The 24,198-nt window shown below is 43.2% G+C and overlaps 1 protein-coding gene and 1 long non-coding RNA gene across 3 annotated transcripts in view; one reads left to right on the top strand and one right to left on the bottom strand.

Annotated features, from left to right (window-relative positions):
• Positions 1 to 13,520: 13,520 nt before the first annotated feature.
• Positions 13,521 to 16,623, top strand: LOC140515016 (uncharacterized). Its single transcript, XR_011970807.1, has 2 exons — positions 13,521 to 13,872; positions 16,425 to 16,623. It is a non-coding gene; the product is annotated as an uncharacterized lncRNA (long non-coding RNA).
• PITX2 (paired like homeodomain 2) overlaps positions 16,574 to 24,198 on the bottom strand; it is a 22,629-nt gene continuing 15,004 nt past the window's right edge. Inside the window, exons 1-3 of one of the 2 annotated variants that reach the window (XM_072625582.1) lie at positions 21,950 to 22,989; positions 20,776 to 20,981; positions 16,574 to 17,883 (exon numbers count right to left, since the gene is read on the bottom strand). In XM_072625582.1, the coding sequence (XP_072481683.1) occupies positions 17,320 to 17,883; positions 20,776 to 20,981; positions 21,950 to 22,172 (993 nt within the window). In that variant the 5' untranslated portion in view covers positions 22,173 to 22,989 and the 3' untranslated portion in view covers positions 16,574 to 17,319. Of the gene's footprint in view, positions 17,884 to 20,775; positions 20,982 to 21,949; positions 22,990 to 24,198 lie in introns of those variants that run through there. The other variant, XM_072625583.1, reaches the window with a different exon arrangement.

Genomic DNA, 24,198 nt, shown 5'->3' with positions numbered 1-24,198 from the left:
CCTTGTGGGAGATGCTATTACTACCTTAATTCTGCAGATGAGGAAACTGAAGCAGAAAAAGGTTAAGCAACTTGTCCAGGGTCCTAAAACTAGTGGGTGTTGAATGAGAGGCTAGATTTAAATTTAGGTCTTTCTGAAGGTACTGTTCTGCAATGACAGATGAAGTCCTTTACAGGGAGCTTCCTATGTCAATGTTAAATCACAGGTCTTGTCAAAACAAACAAACAAAACCAATAAAACAAAAACAAAAAACCCATCAGTAGCTTTGCTTTGGGTCCGGGTATTAAATCACAACAGAATCCACCTAACTGGACTATCCTCCAGCCTACATGTTTCTATCTTCTCCACTGGAATATTGACAAATACTTTGCTGAAATTCAGGTAAATCATACCTACATCATTTCCCTAATCTAGTTGTTTAGTGACTCTGCCAAGAAAAGGCATGGAGATTAGCTTGGCATGACCTGTTTTGGGTGAAACCATGCTCATTCATTATGAGCAAAATTTTCCTTGCAAACCATCACTTTTAAAATACATTATGAATTCCTGCCCCTCTCCCCTCCAGGAATGGAAGTAAAATTCAATTACCTGTTGATTACAGACTCTGAACTCTTCTTCTTTTTGAAAACCAAGACATTTACCCATATGCAGTCTTGTAAAATCTCCTCCATTCTCCACTGCTTTTTTCCTAATTTGGGGGGCAAGATAGAGTTTGGGATATATATGTCTTGGGATATAGTTTGCCTGATAAACTCAACTCATTAGGGGCAGATAGGTCTTTTATAATTTCACTTATCTTGTTTTCAAATCTTTCTTAGAGATTTTTTTGTTCTATCCTTTCAATTACAAGTGTTTTTCTCCTAGGTAGAAAAAATACTGAAGCAAAATAAAAATTAAATAGCTTTCATCCATTTAGAATAATCACACTGATTCTGAATCCAGATTCTCTCCCTTCTTTTATCTTCCATTGCCCTAAACACAGTTTTGTACAAAAGTGTTTTGGTTGTTGTTTTATTAGAATTAACTACTAACTTCATTTTTTTCTGAGCTTTAATGCTTTATACTGGGCAGCTAGGTAGTGAAGTAAATACACTGCTGCCGTGAGGTTAGGAAAACTCATCTTCCTAAGTTCAAATCTGTCTTCACATCTTACTAGCTGTGTGACCCTGGACAAGTCACTTAACCCCATTTGCCTTAGTTTGCTCAACTGTAAAATAAAATAATTCAGGAAATTTGTACCCATATACCTTGGACAAATAATTTAATCTCCTTGAACCTCAGTTTTCTCATCCACAAAGTGAAGGACTTGAATTAGATACTTATAAGGGCACTTCCAGTTTTATATCTATAATTCTTTTAAAGATTAAATTGGTTGATAAATTATTTGCACACCCCTGTCAATTTTTTTAGATAGCTCTCACTTTCATCATCATAGGCATAATTTGTTCTTGTGGCTTGAAATTCAGTATTAAAAACTATCTTCCTTGGGCTAATTTTCTATAGAGAATTTTAGGCCATGAGATACTACTGATCCTTGTTTCATACTCTTCTACATTCCATATCCCTTAATCATGGATTAGAGTATTCCCAACTTTTCTACTCTATCATGAGTTCTAACATGGAGTGGTTACTTCTTTCAAAGAGTCTCAATAATTTGTACTTCAATCAACTCAAAGATAGCAGGTAAGAATTTAATTGTTATCCTGCTTTTGTCAGAGAGAGAGAGAACACTTGCTCAAGGCTAGGTAATTGAGCTCCCACATCACTAACATATTGGGTGCTAAGTTTGTGTTCTCCTTTCCCAACTTCTCATCTCTTTCTCTCACTTCTGTCCCAATGGTCTATAGTACGATGTTAATTATTGTTTTTCCTCTACTGATCCTTACTCACACGTACCCTTCCCTTTTTCCCAAGGCATGTGAACAATCATCTTTCTGGCACTTTAGGTAGAATTTTGTTTTGTCATATTCTACTTCAGTTGCTGTACAATATTGCATATTATAGTTACTTCTATTTTTTCCCTTGGCGGCTAGGTGGTGCAGTGGTCAGAGCACCAGGCTTGGAATCAGGAAGACTCATCTTCCTCAGTTCAGATCTCACCTCGGACACTTACTAGCTTGGTATCCCCAAGCAAGTCACTTTACTCTGCCTCAGTTTCCTCATCTGTAAAGTGATCTGGAGAAGGAAATGTCAAAGCACTCTAGTATCTTTGCAACGAAAACCCCAAATGGGGTCATGAAGAGTCAGACACAATTGAACAACAATTTTTTACAGCCTTCCTAGACCTGAAGCTCTAAGATAGCAAAGACAGTATATTATCTGATTGTTAAAACTCTCCCAATTCCTATCAGAGTGCATGCAAACACATACTCACTGTTTACTGTTTAATAATAATAAACATTGTTTCACTGCTTAATAATGTTAATTTATTTTATAGCTAATTTTAATTAAATACCAGCAGAGAACAGTTTGCTATTTTGAGAAGTGGGACCAGCTAGGAAGGAGAGAGGAGGAGATAGTGCACAATAACTGATCATTTGAGTTTATGGGATATTCATATGCAGTGTTTTGCAAAAGTCTTAGAGATATTTGAAGCTATTAAAGCTTAATTTATTTAAAGAGGCTTTGAAGTGTTGGAGGGTTTGATGCATGCAGTCCTATGGCATCAACAACTAGAAACAATTTGAAGGAAGAAAAGAAGCACGCTCTTTTTATTAGATCTTATATGATCAAATTGTCCATGGAGACAAAACTGAGTTTAAGGTCTTGTCTTGTTTTTCTCTCTTTTTTTGTAATTAAATTTATTTATTTTTAGTTTTCAACATTCACTTCCATAAGTTTTAAATTTTCTCCACCTCTCTCTCTCCACCCCCCCTCCCCCCCCCCCCGCCAAGATGGCATGCAACCTGATATAGGCTCTACATATACATTCTTACAAAACATATTTTCACATTAGTCATGTTGTACAGAAGAATTGTTGCCTTGTTTTTCTCAAGCACAAATTTCAATGAGAAAGAAGGGAAATAAGTATTTATTAAGTACCTACTCTGTGCTGAGTCCTATATACAAATATCATTTCATTTAACAAGAAAAAACTCCCTGTCAATTTGAAGATTGTACTAATCTATGTATCTTTCCCCCCCACCCTCCCCCGCCACTGTTGTTTTATGTGTAGCATCTTCTGACTGGAGAAACATAAAATAAGAGTTCAGCATTTCTTTAGCAGAAGCATCACAGCAATCTGCCCTTCCAACCTCCTACTTTCCTAATTGTCTAGAATTTCCATTAATGAAATCACTCTATAATCCAGCTGTCGTAATATCTACAAAGAAGTCCTGCCTAAACCAATGGGATGAACTGGTGCAATGTTTTTCAAAGTGTAACCTTTTGACCACTAAGTATCATCTCAGTGGATGCCCTTCAGAGTTGTCTCATCAAAAGCAGGGCTATTTTCCCCCTCCTTCCTATCCATTTTGATGCAGTGTTTATGGTGTGAGAAGACAAATGGAAGAATATAGGGTAGGTGGCTTATAAGGACTTTATACTGCAACTCAGTGTTCTTTGGACCAGAAAAGTCTGATAACTATTGAATTAGAGCAGTTGGTAAAAGAGTAAGTAATTGGGGAAATGTTAGAATATTTTAAATGAATGGATGGATAAATTATTTATTAAGCACTTAGTATGAGTAAAACACTGTGCCTTTAAGTGCTAAGGATACAAGTAGAAAAGTAGGCCTCTGGTCTCAAAGAGCTCAAACTCTAATGGTGAGATAACACATTTGCAAGGTTTCAGTTGAAAGACAAATGGAAAGGTCCCATGTGCATATAAAAGCAGATGTCAATGTCTCTTCTTTAATGTCATTTCCAGTGATAAAACTGTATCAGGTTACATGTAGACCAATTTTTGATACTGGTCTAGAAGCATTGTTACTCCTAAGATTCTTGGGTTCGTGACTATCTCCATCAGGGATGATGATCAAAGTAGGAGTTGGACCTGCCTGAGATACACTGCATTCTACACGTCTCTCCTTCAGGATGCCTTGCAGCTTCAGGTAGGCTGGCTTGTCTGCCCTGGGGGTGGAAGTTAGTGGAGATGACTAGCCCCTAGGTCCATAGTAGTTTCTTTCTTCAACAACAGCTGTGAGAGTCAATGGTTTGGGGAGAGCTGTGAACCCCCAAGGATCCTCTACTTTTCCTCTCATTGGTGGCATTTGAGAACATGCCTACATGATGGTAGATAAATTACTGATGCACGTAAAGTTCAAATTTTGGTAAATTATACTTGAAGGGAGTAATAATTATAAACTTAAGGCAAGATGGATTTTATTTTTCTAAAAAGTAAATAGGCAAAATTTCTTTATTTGATAATGCCACCAAAGTGGTTTAGTTTCCTACTATGCTTAATAATGTTTCTGTAAAATCTTGTCATAATTACATAATTATTAAAGTACACTTTAATGCATGTAGATTTTCAATGTATTTCACAAAGAATAAAATTAGAAGTTTTAAATAAAAATGAAAACTGTACTTAAAACCTGACATTTTTTTTACTAATCCTAGACGCTGAGAATTATAGAACTGGAATGTTTAATTAAACTCATTCAGTTATTCTCATGCTTTAAACCTATCCCAGAAAGATAATTTTCTTCCATTTATAGATTATTTCTTTCTAAAGAAAGAGTGGTACCATATTTGATGCCTTACAATGTTGCTGAATGTCCCAGTAACGCCTTGGTGGTGGTCAAGGTGATAAGGAAGAGGAAGGAGGAGGAGGAAAGGAAAATGAGCAGGAGCAACTTGGTATTTCCATTTGATTTCTGGTTTTTCTCTTTATGTATTCAGAAGCAGGGGAAAGAGAGAAAAAAAGGAAGAAAGGAAGGAGGGCAAGAAGGAAGGAAAGAAAAAAGAAAAAATTCTGGTGAGGAAGGGATCAACAACAGAAATTGGGCAGATAGAAATTCTGTCCTTAAACCAACTTCTTTTAGAAATATTTCATTTTTTTCCAGTTACATGTAGAGAAATTTTTCATTTATTAAAATTTTTTTGAGTTCCAATTTTTCTCCCTTCCTCTCCTTCCCCTTCCTAAAAAGATAAGAATTTCAAATAGGTTATGTGTATATATATATATATATATATATATATATATATATATATATATATATATATAATATATATATATGCACAATCATGTAAAGCATATTTCCATATTAGCTATGTTGTGTAAGAAGAAACAGACCAAAAAGGAAAAAAAAACACCAAAAAAGAGCGAGAAAGTGAAAATAATATGCTTCATTCATTCTGCATTCAGACCCTATCAGTTCTTTCTCTGGTTCTGGATAGCATTTTACTTCATTAGTCTTTTGGAATTGTCTTGGATCATTGTATTGCTGAGAAGAACTAAGTCATTGACAAGTGGTCATCGAACAATGTTGCTGTTACTGGTGTTCTACTTGTTCTGCTCACTTCACTTTGCATCAGTTGATGTAAGTCTGTCCAGCTTAAATCAAGTTCAACTCAGAACTGTGACTAATAGGACTTTCCAAAAGATCAAGAGAGTTGAAAGTGAAGGAATGCAGGAAACATGTCCTATAAAGGACTTTTCTTGACTATATTTTCCTTGAAATATATCAGGGAAAAATATTCATAGATCCAAGGTCTTGGAAAGGTAGGAGGAACTAGTGAGTTGCATAAAACTTCAGTTGGAATGTGATACCTTGAAATAAATGTATTACCTCTGTCCTTTGAAATTGATGTGATCAATAAATTTTGCGTTCCACCTTCAATCTTTTGTCTCAGAACTTAGCATAAGTTTGTTTCTTAGACAACAGACATCCATTACAAGGTCAATACTTAGAAGCTTCTCCAAATTGATAAGAGCAGTCAAAACTTGTATTCTGCTGACATAACTTTAGAGCAGGAGTTCTTCACCTTTTTGTGTCATGGATCTCTCTGGTAGTCTGGTGAAGCCTACAGACTTTTTCTTAGAGTAATTTTTTAAGTGCATAAAATAAAATGCATAAGATTACAAAGGAGAGCAATTATACTGAAATATAATTTTCAAAATATTTTAAAAAGTATTACAAACCCTAAGTTGAGAATTTCCTACTTTAAAGAAATTGGGGTCATCTATATAACAGGAAGAGGTTTCTGGTGAGTACTTTCAGGGAACACTCCATTAAAGTGCTTTCCACTAGGTATACTCATTTGTTCTAACCTCTTTATAATGAATGACTGAGCTCCATCCATAGATAAGATTAATTTTCCTATGTAGCTTTCTCTAAGTATTGGAATTGACATGACATCTGTTTTTAATACCAACTGAATAATTAAAGTATGAATGATTCACAGGTAACTAACCTTTGCCTCCTGAATGGATGACAAAGACACCATGTATGGAAAATTACATGCATAAAATGAATCTGAGATCTTAATTCTCAAGGAAGATTAAAAATCAGGGAGATGTTGGGTTAAGACTTTTAAAAGAGGATAAAAGCATACACTGGGGCAAAGTGTTGAAGAAGGAAATAAGCAAGATGGAAAGAAATTTAAAAAAAAAATGAAACGGGAAAAATAGAGAAAGGAAGTGGAGATGTAAAGAGACAGTTGTTACAGTCCATGAAGCTATATTTACATCTAATCTCAGTACCCAGATCTTTTGAATTGGAAGTTGAGTGGATGGCACAGTGTTTGGTGCAAATTCTGGAGAAATCTGGGGCCCCTGAGAGCCTTCCACAGTAAGGCTATGCCAGCTGGCTCCCCCTCCCACTCTTTGAGCCCTGATAGCACCCACCCAGATTCCTTTCTTGTCAAACTTGTTTCCAGTCACCAGAGGACTCCTGAGCTCTTGAGTCTGTGACCTCTTTGTTGAATTGTCAGTTACCCTGGACACAAATAGATGGAGGGTGTTGGATAACATGGTAATTTGCCTGAAAGAGGACTTCTTAAGTCAACTCTGTTGTACCACCCCCTGCCCCCAACACCCACTCTACCCCTTGTAGCCCATGCCCTTTATTCTTCAAAATTTCACTGGCCCAATTATGGAACTGGAGGGATATAGTCTGGGTGAGTCACACCTCCTGCTTATCTCTCTGTTCTGATGTTCGAATTATCCCTCTGGAGCCAGACTGCTATAATGATATTTGAGTGAATTCACTTTGGGGGGAGGAGGGTTAATACGGGAGGTAGGAGTGGAGAATATCCTTTCCATACTTAAAGGAGCTTCAGAAAGAATCTCTCTGTCTCTCTCTGTCTCTGTCTCTGTCTCTCTCTCTCTCTCTCTCTCTCTCTCTCTCTCTCTCTCTCTCTCCCACCTTGTGTGCTGAACTCATAATCAAAGAATTAAGAAGTTAGAATATTGATGTCAGATGAAGCAGTGCTCACCAAGAAACCCTATCTTAAAATCAAAACCATTTTCTATTGAGAGTGGTGACCAAATCTATTTCTGTTACTTACCACACACTTAAGAATTCTCCAAAATGCAGTACTTAGTTGGTGCCTCTCTCTTGCTCACCCCCAGTCTGCCCCCCACTATGTCCTGTAAACTATGAAGGCAAGGATACACAATACATGGGCATATTGCCTCAGAAACAGATGCCTGTTGGGAAATCTCAAGTCATTTAACTATCTTGAAAAATGATCTTCACCATTTATGGATAGTATAGACAAATATGGAGTTGTAGACATAGGGCAGATCCAAGATCAGGCCAGAGCACACACCCAAGAAAGAGATAGTAGCATACTTATGCCTATTACACACAAAACTACAGACTCAAAGTTCTGGTTCCTAATCCCTCTGGCCCCTATCTCTTGGACACTGTCAGTCAACAATCATTTATTAAGTGTTTAACATGCCAAGCATTGTGCTAAGTATTGAGGATATAAAGAAAGGTAATAATATAGTTCCTTCCCTCAAGGAGCTCAATTCTAATAGTTTCTACCTGTTTCTGATAATGAGAGACTGATCAGTCCATAATGGTCAAATCTTTGGAGAGAGGAGTGATAGTTCTTAAATATAAAACTTTTATCAGCAGAACCAAAATTCTGCTCTCTAATGGAAGCACCTTGACTCAGTCAGAGGACCTGAGTTCAGATCCTATCTCTCACACTTCCTTGGGGAAGTCACTTACCCTCTCTGAGATCTAATTTCCTTATTGGTGAAATTAAGGGGCTGGGCTATATGGTTTCTGAGGCTCCTACCAGTTCCAAACTATTGATCCTATGCTTGAAGGTGGGTTTGCTGTGTCTGGATGCTGGATGAACTTGTTGGAGATCTAATGGCAAACACTGCTTTCTGGGTCTTAGTACCCTCATTTCTCAAATGAAGATGTTGAACCAGATGACCTCTAAGACCCCTTTCAGCTCCAGTGTGTATGAGATGTAAAAATGAAGTACTATGGAGAGACACATCTTTGGCATGTACCCACAGCATCTCCACAAAATTAACTTGAAAAGAAAAAGGAGACCTCACCTTCAAGGGAAGATATTTTTATTAGCTTCAGAAAGAAATGGATCAAAATGAGAGGTATGCTTTTCTTTAACAAGACATCCAGAGTTTATTCCAGAAAGTTCTGTCTTTCTTAATTTTAATCCAAAAGATAAAGTGTCTTGCATTTTCTCTTTTCTGTTCTTTCATGTATACATGGTTGTGTATGCTCTTGATGACATACACATTAAAGCAGAATTATCCCCACTCCGTTTCCTTTTTAAAAATTATTATTTCTTGTTAAAGAACAATAAGTTTTTTAATTCTCTGATAACAAATCAGAGTTCAAATGTTAAAACCAGAGAACTGCTCAGGTTTGAGGGACCTATATTAATAAAGGCCTTGGCACAAAACTTTGGAACCCAAAATGGGGTGGTCAAAAACCAGATGTGGAATTAACTCTGTTCCCACCCTAGGAAAAATGATTTTCCTTGGTCAAACCCACTGACTTCCCAAAGTCTCACCAAGACTGATACAACACAACTCTCATCTCATCTCATCTCATCTCATCTCATCTCATCTCATCTCATCTCATCTCATCTCATCTCATCTCATCTCATCTCATCTCATCTCATCTCATCTCATCTCATCTCATCTCATCTCATCTCATCTCATCTCATCTCTCTCTCTCTCTCTCTCTCTCTCTCTCTCTCTCTCTCTCTCTCTCTCTCTCTCTCTCTCTCTCTCTCTCTCTCTCTCTCTCCCCCTCTCTCTCCCCCTTCCCCAAAAGGCATTTCACACACACACACACACACACACACACACACACACACACACACACACACTTTTGTTCTCTATCTCAGTCTCAGCAGTTGCTTCTTTCCTAGATATCTCGCATCTGCGATGCCCTTCTCCTTTTATTCTGTCTCTGATTCCCAGGAGGGACAGCTCACCAATGTGTCTTCATCTCCCTGCTTTTCCCTGTCTGGTTACTGTTGCAAGTATGATTCCTGTTGCAAGCCTGCACTTTCTTCTGGTTTTCTCATTTTCAGTCCTTCAAAGAATGTCTTCTAATAACACTTACCCCCTCCAACACACATATACAAAGACACAGAAACATAGAAACACACACACGCACACACACACACACACACACATTCTTCTGCTCTCACTGTCCTTTCCTCCTCTCCTCCTCCACCCCCTATCAAGTGAAAGGCAGTTACAAGTTCACTACTCAGAAGATCCTTCAAATCAAACCCTCACAGAGAAGAAACTTCAGAATCGAGTGATTGGTTACTTGATCCTACGTCTCTTTAGGGTCCTTAACTTTTATTTGCTAAAGGGACAAGAGATTAATAGCCACATGTTGGGGGTGGGGGTGTAAAATTAGGTGGACCTGGGTTCAGAACATCCCTACATTATAGATCCATTTCACAAGATTCTGATAGATGATTCATTTTTATATGTAACGTTTTACCCTACACTATAGCTCTGAGAGGTTAATGTTCAACAGAGCGGACGCTTGGGAGCAAGGCAGGCAGAGGAGGCTGAGGGGAGTGACATTCAAGGTATATGCATTTATGTGTGTCGGCAGGGCGGCCGTGGGGGGAGGGAGAAGGCAGGAGGGTGAATGAAGATAAATGGGGACACAATTGCCCCGTGAAACAGATTTGAAGATCGTCTCCAGCGTTTCTCTTTGATCCTCTGGGACACTCTTCTGCCTTTTCTGACCCGGGCTGGACTTGCCAGGAACCAGAGGGAAGGAAGAGCTCTGTTAGAGTGCGGCTGGTGCGTTCAGGACTTCGAGGTTGGAAGCTCCCGCTGGAGCCGCGCAGCGCGCTCAGGAAGCGGGAGACTGCGGAGCAGCAGCCCCGGGAACCCGAGGCCAAGCTCTCCCGGGGCCCTGAAAGGCGGCTGTGGCGGCCGCAGCAGCCGCGGCGCATCCGGAGGAGGAGGAGCGCAGACCGCCCACGAAGCGCCAAGCCTCTCTGCGCGGGCAAGCGACCGTGCTCCGCGGCCAGAGCCAGCCAGGCAAGCGGGGCTAGCCTCTGCCCAGTGGCCCGGGGTCAGGGAGCCCAGCACGTGCACTCAGGGCAGAAGGCGTGGCTGGGAAAGCGAGTGCGAGGAGGGCGCTTTGCCCAAGGGGACGCCAAAAACCTGCTCAAGGGCAAGCTGGGAGGTGATGAGAGGCAGGACTGCCAGGCTGTGCACTAAGGCTTGGGGGAAAGGAGAAGAAGCGGGGGAGGCAAGACAGTGGCTCAGAGGTGTCCCCCTCCGTATCATATTGCATTTTCCCCTATATCAATACACATATCAATAAGTGGGCGGACACAGGATTTTTCTGGGCTCTAGTTCTTAAAAACATAGACACTGGGCTCTAGGGGCTCCTTTCTGGTTCTTCCATTGAAAGTACAGTCTGGGGAAAAGGACTCTCGGGTTCAGCCCCACCCTCCCTCGACAACACAACTAATTACTCCTCTAGAAAAGGTGGACGGGAGAGAAAGTCCTATACAAGGAAAATCGGGCTCAGGCTTCCTTGTCTTTGTGGAGAGGACACTGGATTTGGAGTCAGGACAACCTGAATTCAAATCCTACCTCATGCACTTACTCGCCGCGTGACTGTGGGCAAGTTCCCTAACTTGGTCTATGCACCAATTTCTTCAGCTATATGAAGAGGGGGCTAGATTCCATGTCCTCCAAGGTCCCTTCCAGCTCCAACGGTTAGCAGTGAAATGAGATGTTTGGGCTGGTTGTCAGGTAAAAAAGCCTTCTGCTTGTGGACTTTTAACGCTGCGGGATCTGAGTCCGAAGCGTTTCTAGTTCCCTGTTCACTCCTTCCCCGAAAAGAAGCCGGGGGTTGGGTATGGAGAGGGAGCTCCCTGACTCAGAGAGTCAGGCCAAACATTTACAAGGGGTTTGTTTCTGGAGAAGTAGATAAACCAGACTCTGCCTTATCAGATCAAAGCGTCTCTCTTGATTTAACTCTGATGCTACTCATCTCCCAGCCTCCTCCCCAGTTCTAGTCCGCTCCTGACTCCCCCCACCCCACCACTCCCGCGACTTTCCCAAGTCAGCAGCTAAAAATATTTAGGGTAGTCTACACTGCGAGCGACCGTACATAAAGAGCCAAGAGACTGGAGTCGGGCTCTATTGAAGGAGTCAACCTTTCCACGAAGGAGGTCGTTTTTCTGGGAGGGAATGGAAGTTTGAAACTATGAAAAACCAGTGTCGAAAGGACAGGCCCGAGACTTGGGGATTCAAATGCCAGGACAACATAAAGAAAACATTAGGGATAAATTTAAAAAAGATCTTGCTCCCTTTCTCCTCTGTGTGACTAATTTGGAGAGCTCTGAAAAGAGTCCAGTCCTGGTTGTGGACAGAGAATGAGCAGTGCATTGAGGAGACACATGCTTTATTTAAGTAGGACCACAATATCTGGGAGATCGGCAGGCCCTTCTTTTCAGTTTCCCAGAGCTAGGTGGAAATAGAAGGATTTTATTCTAAGGAGTTTTGAGGAGGGAAAAACAACAGAGTGGAGTATAATGGAAAGGATTAGGAACCTCTACTGCTCTTTACTACCTCTGTGACCTTAGAAAAATCACTTAAACTCTCTGCTTCTTGGCTATCCTGTTGGAGAAAGAGCTGTGGGAGAGTAGTTGTACTTTACTTTCCCTGGGCCTCAGTTTCCTTTTCTATAAGATGATGGATTGGACCAAACAACTTCTGGCTTCTCTTCTAGCCTCAAATTTTTTGAACCTCTGTCTAGGAAATCGTCCTTTCATGATGAAAATCCTACATATTTATGATCCTCACCCCACCCCCCCAAATTGATCAGCATTAATGTATGTCCATTACATGTTTAAAAGAGCACACAAAACTTCTTTTGGACTCTACCATAAAGAGCTGCAACATCAGTTAACCCTTCTTTAACTACAGCTGCCATTTTGTAAGGCCAGATGCCCAAACAAATTATCATGGCAGGAGTCACAGTGTAGGGATAAACAACGACAAAAAACCACAACAAAGAAGTAATAGACAACTATCTCCTCCCACAGAAGACTTCTTTCTTCCTTGCTTTCTGAAATCTTCTAACTGGATCTAAAATAAATATTTAAATAAAACACGTAATATACTCAGAACAAAGGTGACTTGAAGTTAGGCATCTCAAACACAATACCTTCTGAATTCTATCTTATAGAGATTGGAGGCCAACAATGAGTGAACTGTGTTTATTTGGGGGAGGGCATTTAAAAGAAGGTGGGGGAGGATAAATAAACCTTTACGATTTTCAGATACTTTCTTACCGAAGTCACTGGATACTTGCCCTACTCTCCACCCCCATCTTTTAATCTGAAAAAGGTAAATTCATTATGTGCTTACAAACGTGTTTCTACTTAAACTGCTCTTTAAAATCCCATCTTGAATTACGGTTTAGTCTACTTAAGTTAAACTATAATTGCCAGACCTGAAATTGTGGGGGAAAACAGAATTTTAAAAAAGATTTCATACGGAACCACTACTAGAAATCTTCCCCCCCTCCCCCAATCTATCCTATTGTCAACCTCTTACAGTTGTGTATTTAGATTAGATGAAGCTTCTTGGTTTTTTGTTTTTTTTTAAGAAGCCAGTCAATAGGACCTTATATTCATAAAGCCTCTGATGTAATTACAGGCATAATTTTTCTGATCCCCTAAAAAAAAAATCTGAATGCTCCAGAAAGCCTGAGCAATCCTACCTGCAACTGCATAGTGAATCCCCAGATCTCCTCTCCCGGAGAGAGAGCAGGGGGACTGCCAAGGTGCCTGTGGATTGGGATGTGTATTGGCAGCCAGACACCAGTGTTTATTCGCACTCTGGGGACCCTTTGGGGCCAGTCACTGAGATTGCATTGTTTTCAATAGACCCACCTCAAAAAAGGGTCAGCCGAACTTCAGGGCGTTAAATTGATGAGGGTTTTGTTAAGAACTGAGACTTAAAACACTTTCTTTTTCACCATTAGCTTTTTCTTCACCCCTACCCTTTCATACTTCTTGAAGGGTTCCCAGATTTAACTGCGAGGCTGAGCTGGAGGAGGGGGTGAGTGGCTGAAGGCTAGAGAGACTGAATCAGTGGATTAGACTCGTAATCTAAAAGCATCTTGGATCCAGAGGCTCTTTAAAAAAAACACAACAACAACAAAACGTGACCTAGCAGGCTTTCTAACGTGGGTTTCACTTCTCTACCCCCACGTCGGGGGTGGAGGGGGGGGGGGGTTTAATCAGCCCACAAGCAAGCTGAGTTCTGTACTATTTTGGGAAGCAATTCAGTCACAAAAGTGGGTAATATTCCACCTCTAATTTGGTGTATTCAACTAAAGTAAATTTAAGGGATTTTGTTTTGTTTGTGTTTTAAAGCAAAAGACGACAAAGACCTGGACCAAAGACATCTCGGGGAAACGTGATCCTTTGACAGGTGAGAAGAGACTGAGCACCACTCTCTTCTTTTCGAAAAGTTGTAAAGAGAAGGGACTGTCCAGCCTACAGAGTAGAGGTGGAGAGGGTTGGAAAGGCCAGGGTGAATAAGAACTTAGCTATCTGGTGCGTGGACTTTCCTGCCATCTTTGAACCCAGGTAGAGGAGGCTGACTTTCATGCTATAGATCATTTAAGCACTTTAATACACAACTAGCTCAGAAATCATTAAGAGACCTAGAGAAGGAGAGAAAATACCCTTACACTCACCGGTAATAAGTGTTGACATGCAGCAAAAAATCGATTGAGTGGAACCGAGATGGTGGCAGTGGTGATGGCTGGAGAGAGGACCAGAGGTGTGTGGAAGGGGGTGAGGGAGGGTGGTGGGGAGAGGGAGAAGAAACCGGAACCCCACAACACCGGAACCCAACTTTTTTTTGGTCTTTCTCTCCTCGGGTCACAGAAGTGGACTTGAGGGCAGGGAAGGAGGAGAGGATAGGGGCTTTCTCAGGGTCGCGATAAAAAAAGAGTACTGATGTGAGGAAAGGAGATTCCAAGCTTCAGATAGTCCCCACCCTCAAGCCACGCCACTCTAGGCGAGGACCTTACAACTTTCCATCAGCTCCATTTTCCATTGTATATGATCATCTTGTAGATCGGTGGCTGTGTGTTTGTTAAATAAGCAAGTGAAACGTGAACTCCTCTGATGAAACTACCATATTCCATTCTCTTACCTTCTTTCCAAGTTACTAAGACTAGCTTCCGCTCCTTCAGCCCCACGCGCCCCCCAGTAATTACTTCCCATCCCTTTAACACGCCTTCCCCTTCGAACTATTCCCTGCCATCAAAAAGGTATAGAGATCTCCCTGGTCTCTTTACCATTTCTGTTTCATTTCCTTTTCTCTCTCCCTCCCTCCCTCCCCTCCCCTCCCCCTCCCCTCCCCCCTTGACCATTGATACCAAAGCAGTCTCTCTCAGGGAGGCCCAGATGGATAGGCTAGAGGCCGTAGATGCCAAAGTCCGCCCGTGTGGACCCTTTTCCTCTCCACTGCTCTCAAGAGAACAACAAGGAGGGAGGTGACCCCTTGTCCAAAGGGCCTCTACCTGCCCCCACCACCGCGTGATCCCGGCTGTAGATTGGCAGCAGCTCCGAGAGAGAGAGAGAGAGAGAGAGAGAGAGAGAGAGAGAGAGAGAGAGAGAGAGAGAGAGAGAGAGAGAGAGAGAGAGAGAGAGAGAGAGAGTTAATGTGCATCGAGCGCCGATCTCTAAACAGGGACATTTATCTGTGACCTTTTTCTTTAAGTGGCAGCGAGATTCGACGCAGAACAAAGCCTCAGTGTCAGCCATCTAAGGAGCCAATAGGTACTTTCAACAGATAAAAAGCAATTCAAGTACAAAAAACACAGATTTTCCCTGATACAGAAAAACAGGCAGCAACTGGGACTTTTTTTTGCCTCACTTCCCAGCCATAGTATTGATCTTCAAACTACTTACTCCTTTGGAGGAGAGAAGGTAACAAGAAAAACAAAAACCCAGCGGAGCTTCTCCCCCTCTCCCCTGCCCCCTGCAACCTCTCCCACCCCCCAAATCAGGATGACCTTCAGTGGACCAATGACGAATTCTTCGAGATGAATAGTATTTGTTGCGAAATTACACTTCACACTGGGGGCAAAAAGCGCCTGAGTTCCTTCTAAATTCTTTGAAACATCAGGCCGACCTCATTCCTCTGTTCAGATGTCAGAAGATGGGAGGGCCGCGGCTGTAATTCATCTTGATTTGCCTCATTGTCTTGGAGCTTGCAAACTATAATCCTGTATAATTTCACGAACAAGCAGGTTTAGAATTAATGGGTCAATATTATTTAAAACAAAACACAGGGAGCGTGACCTTTCTCTCGACGACATATTGCTCTACAAGACTCAGGAAACTTCAATCTAACCTCTCAACCTCCTGGCTCTTTGAGACACTGAAGGGCTGCGGTTATTTGAAATGGTCTTTGTTTCTTTTAATGTCTCCAAAGGATTTGGAAATCGTAATGCAATATTACATGAAGGATCTCTCTACTTAAGCCTGAAACATAAACTTAGGGAACTAAATATTTTGAACAGGAGGTGTTTCTTTGTAAATGTGTTTCATATAATATATCTATACACACATATATAAAGTCAAGAAGGATATACATATTATATATATATATATACACACACACTATCTATATATTGTATATATGTATACACACAATATTTCTCCAGAGAATTTTTCCCTTCTTACAATTTTTTTCCTTAAGAATTGAACATGGTAGTCACACAGAATTACATCTGGCTCCTTCCTTCTTCCCTTCCCTCTCTCCCTCCCTCCTTCCTTCCTTCCCTTCTTCCTTCCTTTCTTCTTCTATCACTTTACCTTCTTTCATTTTCCTTCAACATTTATTATAAATAATGAGATTCTATGGGTCTAAACCAAAGCAGAATGGAGAGGGCTCAAGAGAAGACTGAGGTAATTGGTTTGTTCACTGTGTCACTGATGCTTAGATTTCTCTTTTTCCCTTCTTAGGTAAATAATCAAGATTTGTTTGTATCCTGTCAAGAAAAGAAAATACTGCGGTCTCTATGGAACCAAGCAAAGGGACGAAATTAGTTAGAAGTCATTCTCTGTGAAGCACTTGCCGATGTGAAGATTAACAGAAAAATAATCCAGACAAATATGTATGCGTTATATTTTACTCCCATGAAATAAAACACATTTTTCATGTTTGCTGAAAAGTAAAACAATAATATAGTACGAAATGTTATACACAGGGCAGGTTTTACATCGCAATTTTCAGAAACATCATTGCATCCACCAGAGGAACTATTCTAAAACTGATATTCACACAATGTTTTTTTATAATAATAATATGTTAGAAACAATACAGTGTCGCATTTAGTATATACATTCCCTTGCTCGCAAGCGAAAATCCTAATCGCTTCTGTATAACATGCTTTATTTTAAAGCCTAACCTTTAAAAACACTGTTTTGATATTACTAACAACTGTTTTTATAAAATTAATTTGACATTTCCATATATATACATCCTTTCAGTCATATTTAATGTTAACAATGCTAAACTTAAAAAATAACAAGCTTATAGTAACATTAAAATGTCATATCCAGTCAAACATTTGTCCATATATATTTATATATATATGTCCTTGTTACTGTTGGAAATACTTTTAGTGAAAGATGTCAGAAACTGAGGAAATTCCTTTGAAAACAAAAGAGCGTTCTTTATTTCAGTGGTTTCCTTCTCTCTCTTTCTCTTTCGCTCCCTCTTTCTTTCGTGCCCATTACTTACTAGTAGAATTCTCAGTCTTTCCAGGAAGGGATTTTCCCATTCGGTATTTAAAAATCGGTTCCCCCCCCGCCCGCCCTCCCGCTTTCTGAATTGGCGCTGTGGAGGCCCGGGGATTCACACTGGTCGGTCGACCGCGTACTGGCAGGCGCTAAGATTGGACGCCGGGTTCTGCACGCTGGCGTACCCGAAGCTGGAGTGTTGCTTCGCTTTCAGTCTCAGACTGGCCAGGCTAGAGTTACACGTGTCCCTGTAAACGTACGGAGGGGTCGGCGGCGCATAAGGGCAAGCGGGCGTCGGCACCGCCGAGTTCAGCGAGGGACTGCTCAGGTTGTTCAAGTTATTCAGACTGTTGAGGCTGGAGCCCGGGACGCCAGTCACCGCCGAGGGCACCATGCTGGACGACATGCTCATGGATGAGATGGAGTTGGGCGGGGAGAACATGCTCTGCGAGGAAAGGGGGTTGACGTTCATCGAGTTGAAGAAGGGGAAGCTCTTAGTAGAGAGGGAGGCCGAGGTGAGGCCCTTGGCAGCCCAGTTGTTGTAGGAATAGCCTGGGTACATGTCGTCGTAGGGCTGCATGAGGCCGTTGAACTGGGGCCCGAAACCGTTCTTGCATAGCTCGGCCTGCTGATTCCGCTCCCGCTTTCTCCACTTGGCCCGGCGATTTTTGAACCAAACCTGAAAGGGAATGGGGTGGGAAGCAGAATGGAGAGAGGAGAGAGACAAGGGTGCAGATTAGTAAGGCTCCTGAAAGCACAGTCGACCGAAAGCAGGTCGTTTTTTCTGTCTCTCCTCGCCTGTCACTAGCCCCCGGCTGTCTTTACTTAGCAGCTACCTCCCTACCCTCCACCCCAACTGTAGACCGCCTCTGCAAAGCGCTCTCCTTTCTCTCTCTCTCTCTCTCTCTCTCTCTCTCTCTCTCTCTCTCTCTCTCTCTCTCTCTCTCTCTCTCTCTCTCTCTCCCTCTTTCTCTCCCCCCTCCCCCCCTCGGCACCCTTCTTTCCCCCCCCCTCACCCCCCCGTTGGAGGGTGCACTGGAGGAGCAAAAATCCTTGCCGGGAGGTCGGCCAGGCTACAGACAATTCTAAGGCTAAATTTCCTGCAATCTAGGACCCTAATTCAGCCCTTCTTCTGACTGTAGAAACACTGACTAAATAAATGCATGGGCAGCTGTCTTTCTAGAGCTTCCTCTCCCCACCCCCCCGTACTTTGAAAACTCAATCTTCTTTAGCTACTAAGAATCTCTCTCTCTCTCTCTCTCTCTCTCTCTCTCTCTCTCTCTCTCTCTCTCTCTCTCTCTCTCTCTCTCTCTCTCTCTCTCTCCCCGTACTCTCCAGGTTCCCTATTCCTCTCCCTTTCCCATTCAAGAGCCAAGAAAAAAGGGGAGGGGTACAAAGCTCAAGGAGTGCTTGTCTTCCTCTTCACCCTAACTCTCCACTCACTCTCCGAGCACTCCCTAACCCGGAGGCAGGAGCTCAACCTGGTTCAGTAGCAGCTTAAGCAATACAGGTCACCTTAAGCAGACCCACAAAACAAGCATATAAAAGGCCAAGGCCCGCTGCTGCGACAGCTCGTTAAATTCCGAGATCTTTGAACGCAGATATTCTGTAACCCAGAACGCGTAGCTCCTCAACACACTCCCCCACCCCCGCCCTCCGCCTTTTCCCCCTTTTCAGCTCTTTCTCCACCCCTCCCCCCTTCTCACAACAGACGCTATCCTAATTCTGGGATTCAAACTCCCGACCCTCCACAGCCTAGTTGCGTTGGCACTCGGGCAGACAAGGGGCCCTCGCAGACGGCGCCCCCCACCCATGGCCCCGGCACAACCCCGCTCCCAATCCACATCTGGCTAGCCAGTCCACCAGCCACCCGCCAGCCACTTTTGTGTATTGCAGGCCTAGTCCCTGGGAACTCATTCCTGACACCAGTGATGTTTTACATTACAGATCTCCACTGGGCTAGCCACTTAATCCTCTTTTTCTTTCTTTCTTTCTTTCTTTCTTTCTTTCTAGTATCCTCGGTTTTCTTTTCATTCCCTTTCCTCTTTGCTCCCGACTGCTATAAAAAGCTCTTTCTGCTCTCTCTAGGCTCAGCGAAAAGCTGGCCTGGGGAAGCAGGGAGGTATTTGCAGAAGGCGTTGCAGAAGACAGCCAGGGACTCCAGACTAATGCAGGCACGAGTTTGTACTCATACCCGAAGGATGCCGAGATGGGGGTGGAGGAAACAAAAGATAAAAAGTTTTTAGAATTTCACTGAAACCCCAAGGCCGCATTAGACTTTCCCACTCCAGGCCGCCTAAACTTTGCCCAGGCAGAGAAGTGCTAGTCAGATGGCTCTTTGCAAACGCGGGCTAATGAAAGACTGACCTTCCTCGAAACAATGGGGCAATAACTAGAGTTCTCGGCTCCGCACAGTTAAACTACAACAGTTTTCAACCTCATCCAGGCTATTTCACTGAGAAACACATACACGCATATTTAAGCAGGAACACAACGCATAGAGATCGAGTCTTATTTTCCAGCTGGGGGTTCTGGGTTGTTGGGTCATTCCCGCTCACCTCCTTTGTACAGCTATTAATAGTTCAATTCCTATTAATAGCTAATGGTTCATCTTTTCTTCAATTTACTGGAGCCTATATTGCATACATTTTTTAAAAAAATTTTCAGCTCTTTGTAGGTCCGTGTACATGTTTTAATATTTATTTTGGACACTTTTTTTCTGATCAGTTTAAAAATGAACTTTTCGGATTGGAAACGTGTGTTTGAATTCACTCTTTTTAAGTCCTTAAAAGGCTGGTCCTGCTACACATTTAAGGTAAGTCCTATAATTTATAATAATTATTACTTTGGGAGGGTTTAGGATTATATTCCAAAAGGCGCCTCCTATTTAAAGAAAATTAAATAAATCAAAGTCTAAAAAATTGGCAGGACGTTTCTTCTCTGACTTTTAAAAAAGAGAACAAGCAGGATGTAATTGTGTATTTAAATTTTGTTAGCAGAAATCATTAAACACAGGGAGTGGAAATGGAGAGAGGCTTGAGCGGCTGTTAAAAAAACCCCTCAAGTGAGAGGAGAACCGAGGAAAGAAAAAAGGGGAAGTGTTTGAGAGGGAGAGAGAAAAATTGAGCAAGACAGGAGAAAGAAAAAGGAGAGAGAGAATAATACAGGGTAGGGCAGCAGCGAATGCTTCCGAAGGAGTACATGTTCTTGTGTATTTTACAGCTTTTTCTAGTTAAAGGCAGCACAGGTTTGAGCCTGTTCTGAACTCTTTTCCTGGTTATAGTGCTTTTATTAGCGTTAACATTTCGTTTCACGTCAGAGAAACACAATGTAAAGCGGAAAAAAGAAATGGGGACGCAGCCCTCCCATAAAGCAGGGGAAGGGTACTAACTGCGTGTGTTGCACACGCTCATACACGCTGAAGTTAAAGGGGAAAAGGCAAAGCACGAAAGTTTCCCGAGTTTCCCTCCATATCCTTTTGTACGGTTCCATCTCCTAGACCCATGCCTACCCCATTCCCCTTCTCTCCATTCCTACCCTCAGTCTCTCTCAAACTAATGGTTGTGCCTACCCGCACTCTGGCTTCCGTGAGGTTGGTCCACACGGCGATCTCTTCTCGGGTGGACATGTCCGGGTAGCGGTTCCTCTGGAAGGTGGCCTCCAGCTCCTGCAGCTGTTGGCTGGTGAAGTGGGTCCGCTGCCTCCGCTGCCGCTTCTTTTTGGATGGGTCCTCAGCCCCGGCGTCCTCATTCTTACTCTGCTGGCTTTTATCTTTTTCTGAAAAGACAAGGTAGAAAGGAAGCCTGTCATGGTCACCCTTAACTACCTAAAAGAGCAACCATAAATCCCCAACCGAGAAATTTCGCTTCTGTGGAAGCTGGCGTGGAAGAAGGAGCTGGACTATTCTTCTGGGAGGCTGTTCTCTGAAGATGACTGTAGCTTCTCTCTGTGTGTGTATGCGTGTGCGCGCGAGTGTGTGTGTTTCTCTCCTTCCCCTCCCCCCTCGTAAGGCGCGCTATTTACATGTTTGTCCTAGTTCATTTTTTAGAGCACGTGCCTGCATATTTATATGTTTACACACCAAAGTCACACACATACATGCCTGGAAACAAACATGGGTCGTTCAGACCCCCGGATGAAAAAAGAAAGAAAACAGGTTTCAACAAGTTTCCCGTAGGTACGCAGGGCTAGACAAATCTGGGCTTTCGCTTGCACTGAAGTCCCCTGGCCCCAGAGCTAATCCTGTCACCTTTCCAAGGAGTTTTGAGGAGAGGTGAGGAACTGCCTGACTGCCTTTCTACCCACAACCCCTCGAGCTTCTGGAGGGCTGAAATCGGAAGGAGAGGACACAGGAAGCTCAGGGCAAACGCCTTCATCGCCCTTTGCTAAACTGCAGGGTGGGATTTTGCACCCCAGGATTCAGAAGGGGAAACAAGAGTTTAGGCACGGGCCGGTAGCAATTTAATAAGCTCTCTAAAGTAGGCAGAGGGCAACAGAGCTACTTCCCCATACCAAACCAGCCAGTTCTATTCGGGGGAAGAAGGAAGAGGAGGTAGGGAACAGGGCCGGGGCAGATAGGAAAGCGTCCCGGGACAGGTTGGAAGGAGTCCCTGGGACTAGCTGCAGGAATCCCTGATCAAGGGTCCTGATGCAAGGCAGATAGACTTCCCTGGAAGCTATAGGGGGCGACGTAGGACTGGGCCTTGGGGGAGCTGGGCAGAGGCAGGGCTGTTTCATTCCCTTACCTGCGGCTTCGGGACTGGAAGTGTCTGAGATCGTGTGCACCTCCAGCCGGTGCTTGGAGGAGTCCAGCGAGCGTGGCTGCCCTGGAGCCAGAACCGAAGCCATGGCCAGTGGTGGTTGGTGATGGTGACAGAAGGAGGAAGAGGAGGAAGAGGAGAAGGAGGAAGACAGCTTAGTCCCTGCGGCTCGATGCTCCAAGTGGAACGGGGTTTTCATGCAGTTCATTGACCAAAGGAAGCGCAACGCCAAGCGTCTTGCTGCAAATCTTCGGAAAGCTCCCTTACGCCCCCCACCCCCCACCCCCCAAGTCCAGTGACCGCAGCCGCTAGCTCCGAACTGCCCTCCAGGCTCGCCGTCCCGGGCCACCGCCGCTGCCGCCGCTGCCTGCCAAGCGCTCGGAAACCCAAACAGCAGAGGCAGTGACAAGAGCCTGGTCCAAGAAACCACTAGTCAGTTACCCTGTCTACCGAGAACTCTTCTGAATGTCTCAGTGGGAGAACTCTGCCAGACCCAGAAGGCGTCCCAGTCCCAAAGAAAAGAGAGGCATGGGCTTGGAGGGGCGTGGGGGTGGGGTGGGGTGGGGAGTAGAGCACAGCTTAGCGGGATCCTTCTGGAGACTGCACCCCAAAGGAAGAGAGTAGGGGGAGAAAAGGAGCTCTCGGAGGAGTAAGCCTAACAATAATATCACCCGAAAAAGCACGACTTCTGCCCGCCCTCTTTGCCAGCAGCACTGACAGAGAAATGTCAAGAGTGACAGGGACAGGTAGATGAAATCATATCCAAAGAGGCGGCGGCGGCGACAGCAGCAGTGGAGAGAATCCTCCCCCCAAAACACACGGGCACGCGCGCGCACACACGCACACACACTCACAGACAAGCGCACTTACACACACACAAGTCCATACAATCCCCTTTCTCTAGCCCTGCCTCACACCCAGGTTCGCTCACAGCACCCAAGCAGGCAGCGGACCCGAGCAGCGGCTCAGCCCCTTCCCTGTTGGCCTAACATCTTAAAACCAGAGGCGGTCTTCCTTGGGTACAAACGTCATTCTGCCCCTTCCCTCCTCAGCCCTCCTTCTCCTCCCCAGATCCTCCTCTCACGGCAGGAATGACGTCGCTGCCCACCAATCAGGGAGCTCCGATGTTGAGGAAGGGAGACTATTAAGACCAGCACCTATCAGGGGAGTCGGGCTGGGCTAAATAATTCACTTTTTAGATCAGATCTGTTAGGGACCCTGTCCGGTGAAAATGCCTCTGTCTTGTTCTATCCGAACGTCAGGAGATTTACCTTCTAGGAAGGGAGGGCATATGGGAACCTCAGAAGGCAGCGGGAGCGGGGAGAGGGGAGGTCGATGAACACAGGAGACAGGCTTGGTACATTTCATTTTCCTTTTTCTATGCCTCTCCAAAATCAGTGACAATCTAGACAATTTGCTTTATTAAAGGGTGACTCGTTGCTTCCCACCAGAAAAAAAAATCTCTTCCCCCATCTTAAAATTTCCTATTCCAAATTTCAACTCTTAGGCAAACACTACCCTAATCTTCATACGCTTTACTTTAATTTCAAGAAAGACAAAACCCCAAGAAGACTACTAAGTCACTGTCATAAAACGACAATTATCTTGCCCAGAAATGAAAAAATATTATTCGCACTAGATTTTTTAGTGAAATATGCCATCGGATCACTTTCTCAGAAAGTATTCCCTTTAGACATTCCCCCACCCCCCCCGCAAATCTTACAATAGGATGGAAAGTCCAAACTAGCGCTTGCCAAATGACGGAAGGCTTATCCTTTCTACTTAACATTGATTAAGATACATATCCTAGATCTTTTAAATTCCTTGTACGCTGTATTAAGCTTGTCCTCACTGAAACCCTGCTTTAAATCTGACTCGCTTGTTTACTTTATTATCAATCAGTTTCAAGCCCACAAAACCCAAAGAATCAACAACGTTGGGCTAATTACATATGAGATATACTTTAATGAAGCTTCCACAACTAAAAAACACTCCCAAGTTTCTTATTTCAATGTCAATTTAAAAACTCTTAATTATATTTTCTGGTTATAATTCGCCCCATTTTTCTCTCTTTTTAATCCTGTGAACTGCTATCTATAAGCCTCAAAATCCAGGGGGTAAGGGGTATCATGGAGGGTGGAAAGTTTGGAGTAAGATCTGAGCTAGGTAATGTAAAACCTTACAGATTTATAAAGCCAAGAGGAAACAAAACCCTTTGGGACACAGAACATTCA

The sequence above is a fragment of the Notamacropus eugenii genome, chromosome 7, assembly GCF_028372415.1.
Source record: "Notamacropus eugenii isolate mMacEug1 chromosome 7, mMacEug1.pri_v2, whole genome shotgun sequence".
NCBI lineage: Eukaryota > Metazoa > Chordata > Mammalia > Diprotodontia > Macropodidae > Notamacropus > Notamacropus eugenii.
This window is presented reverse-complemented; position numbering and strand designations above follow the sequence as displayed.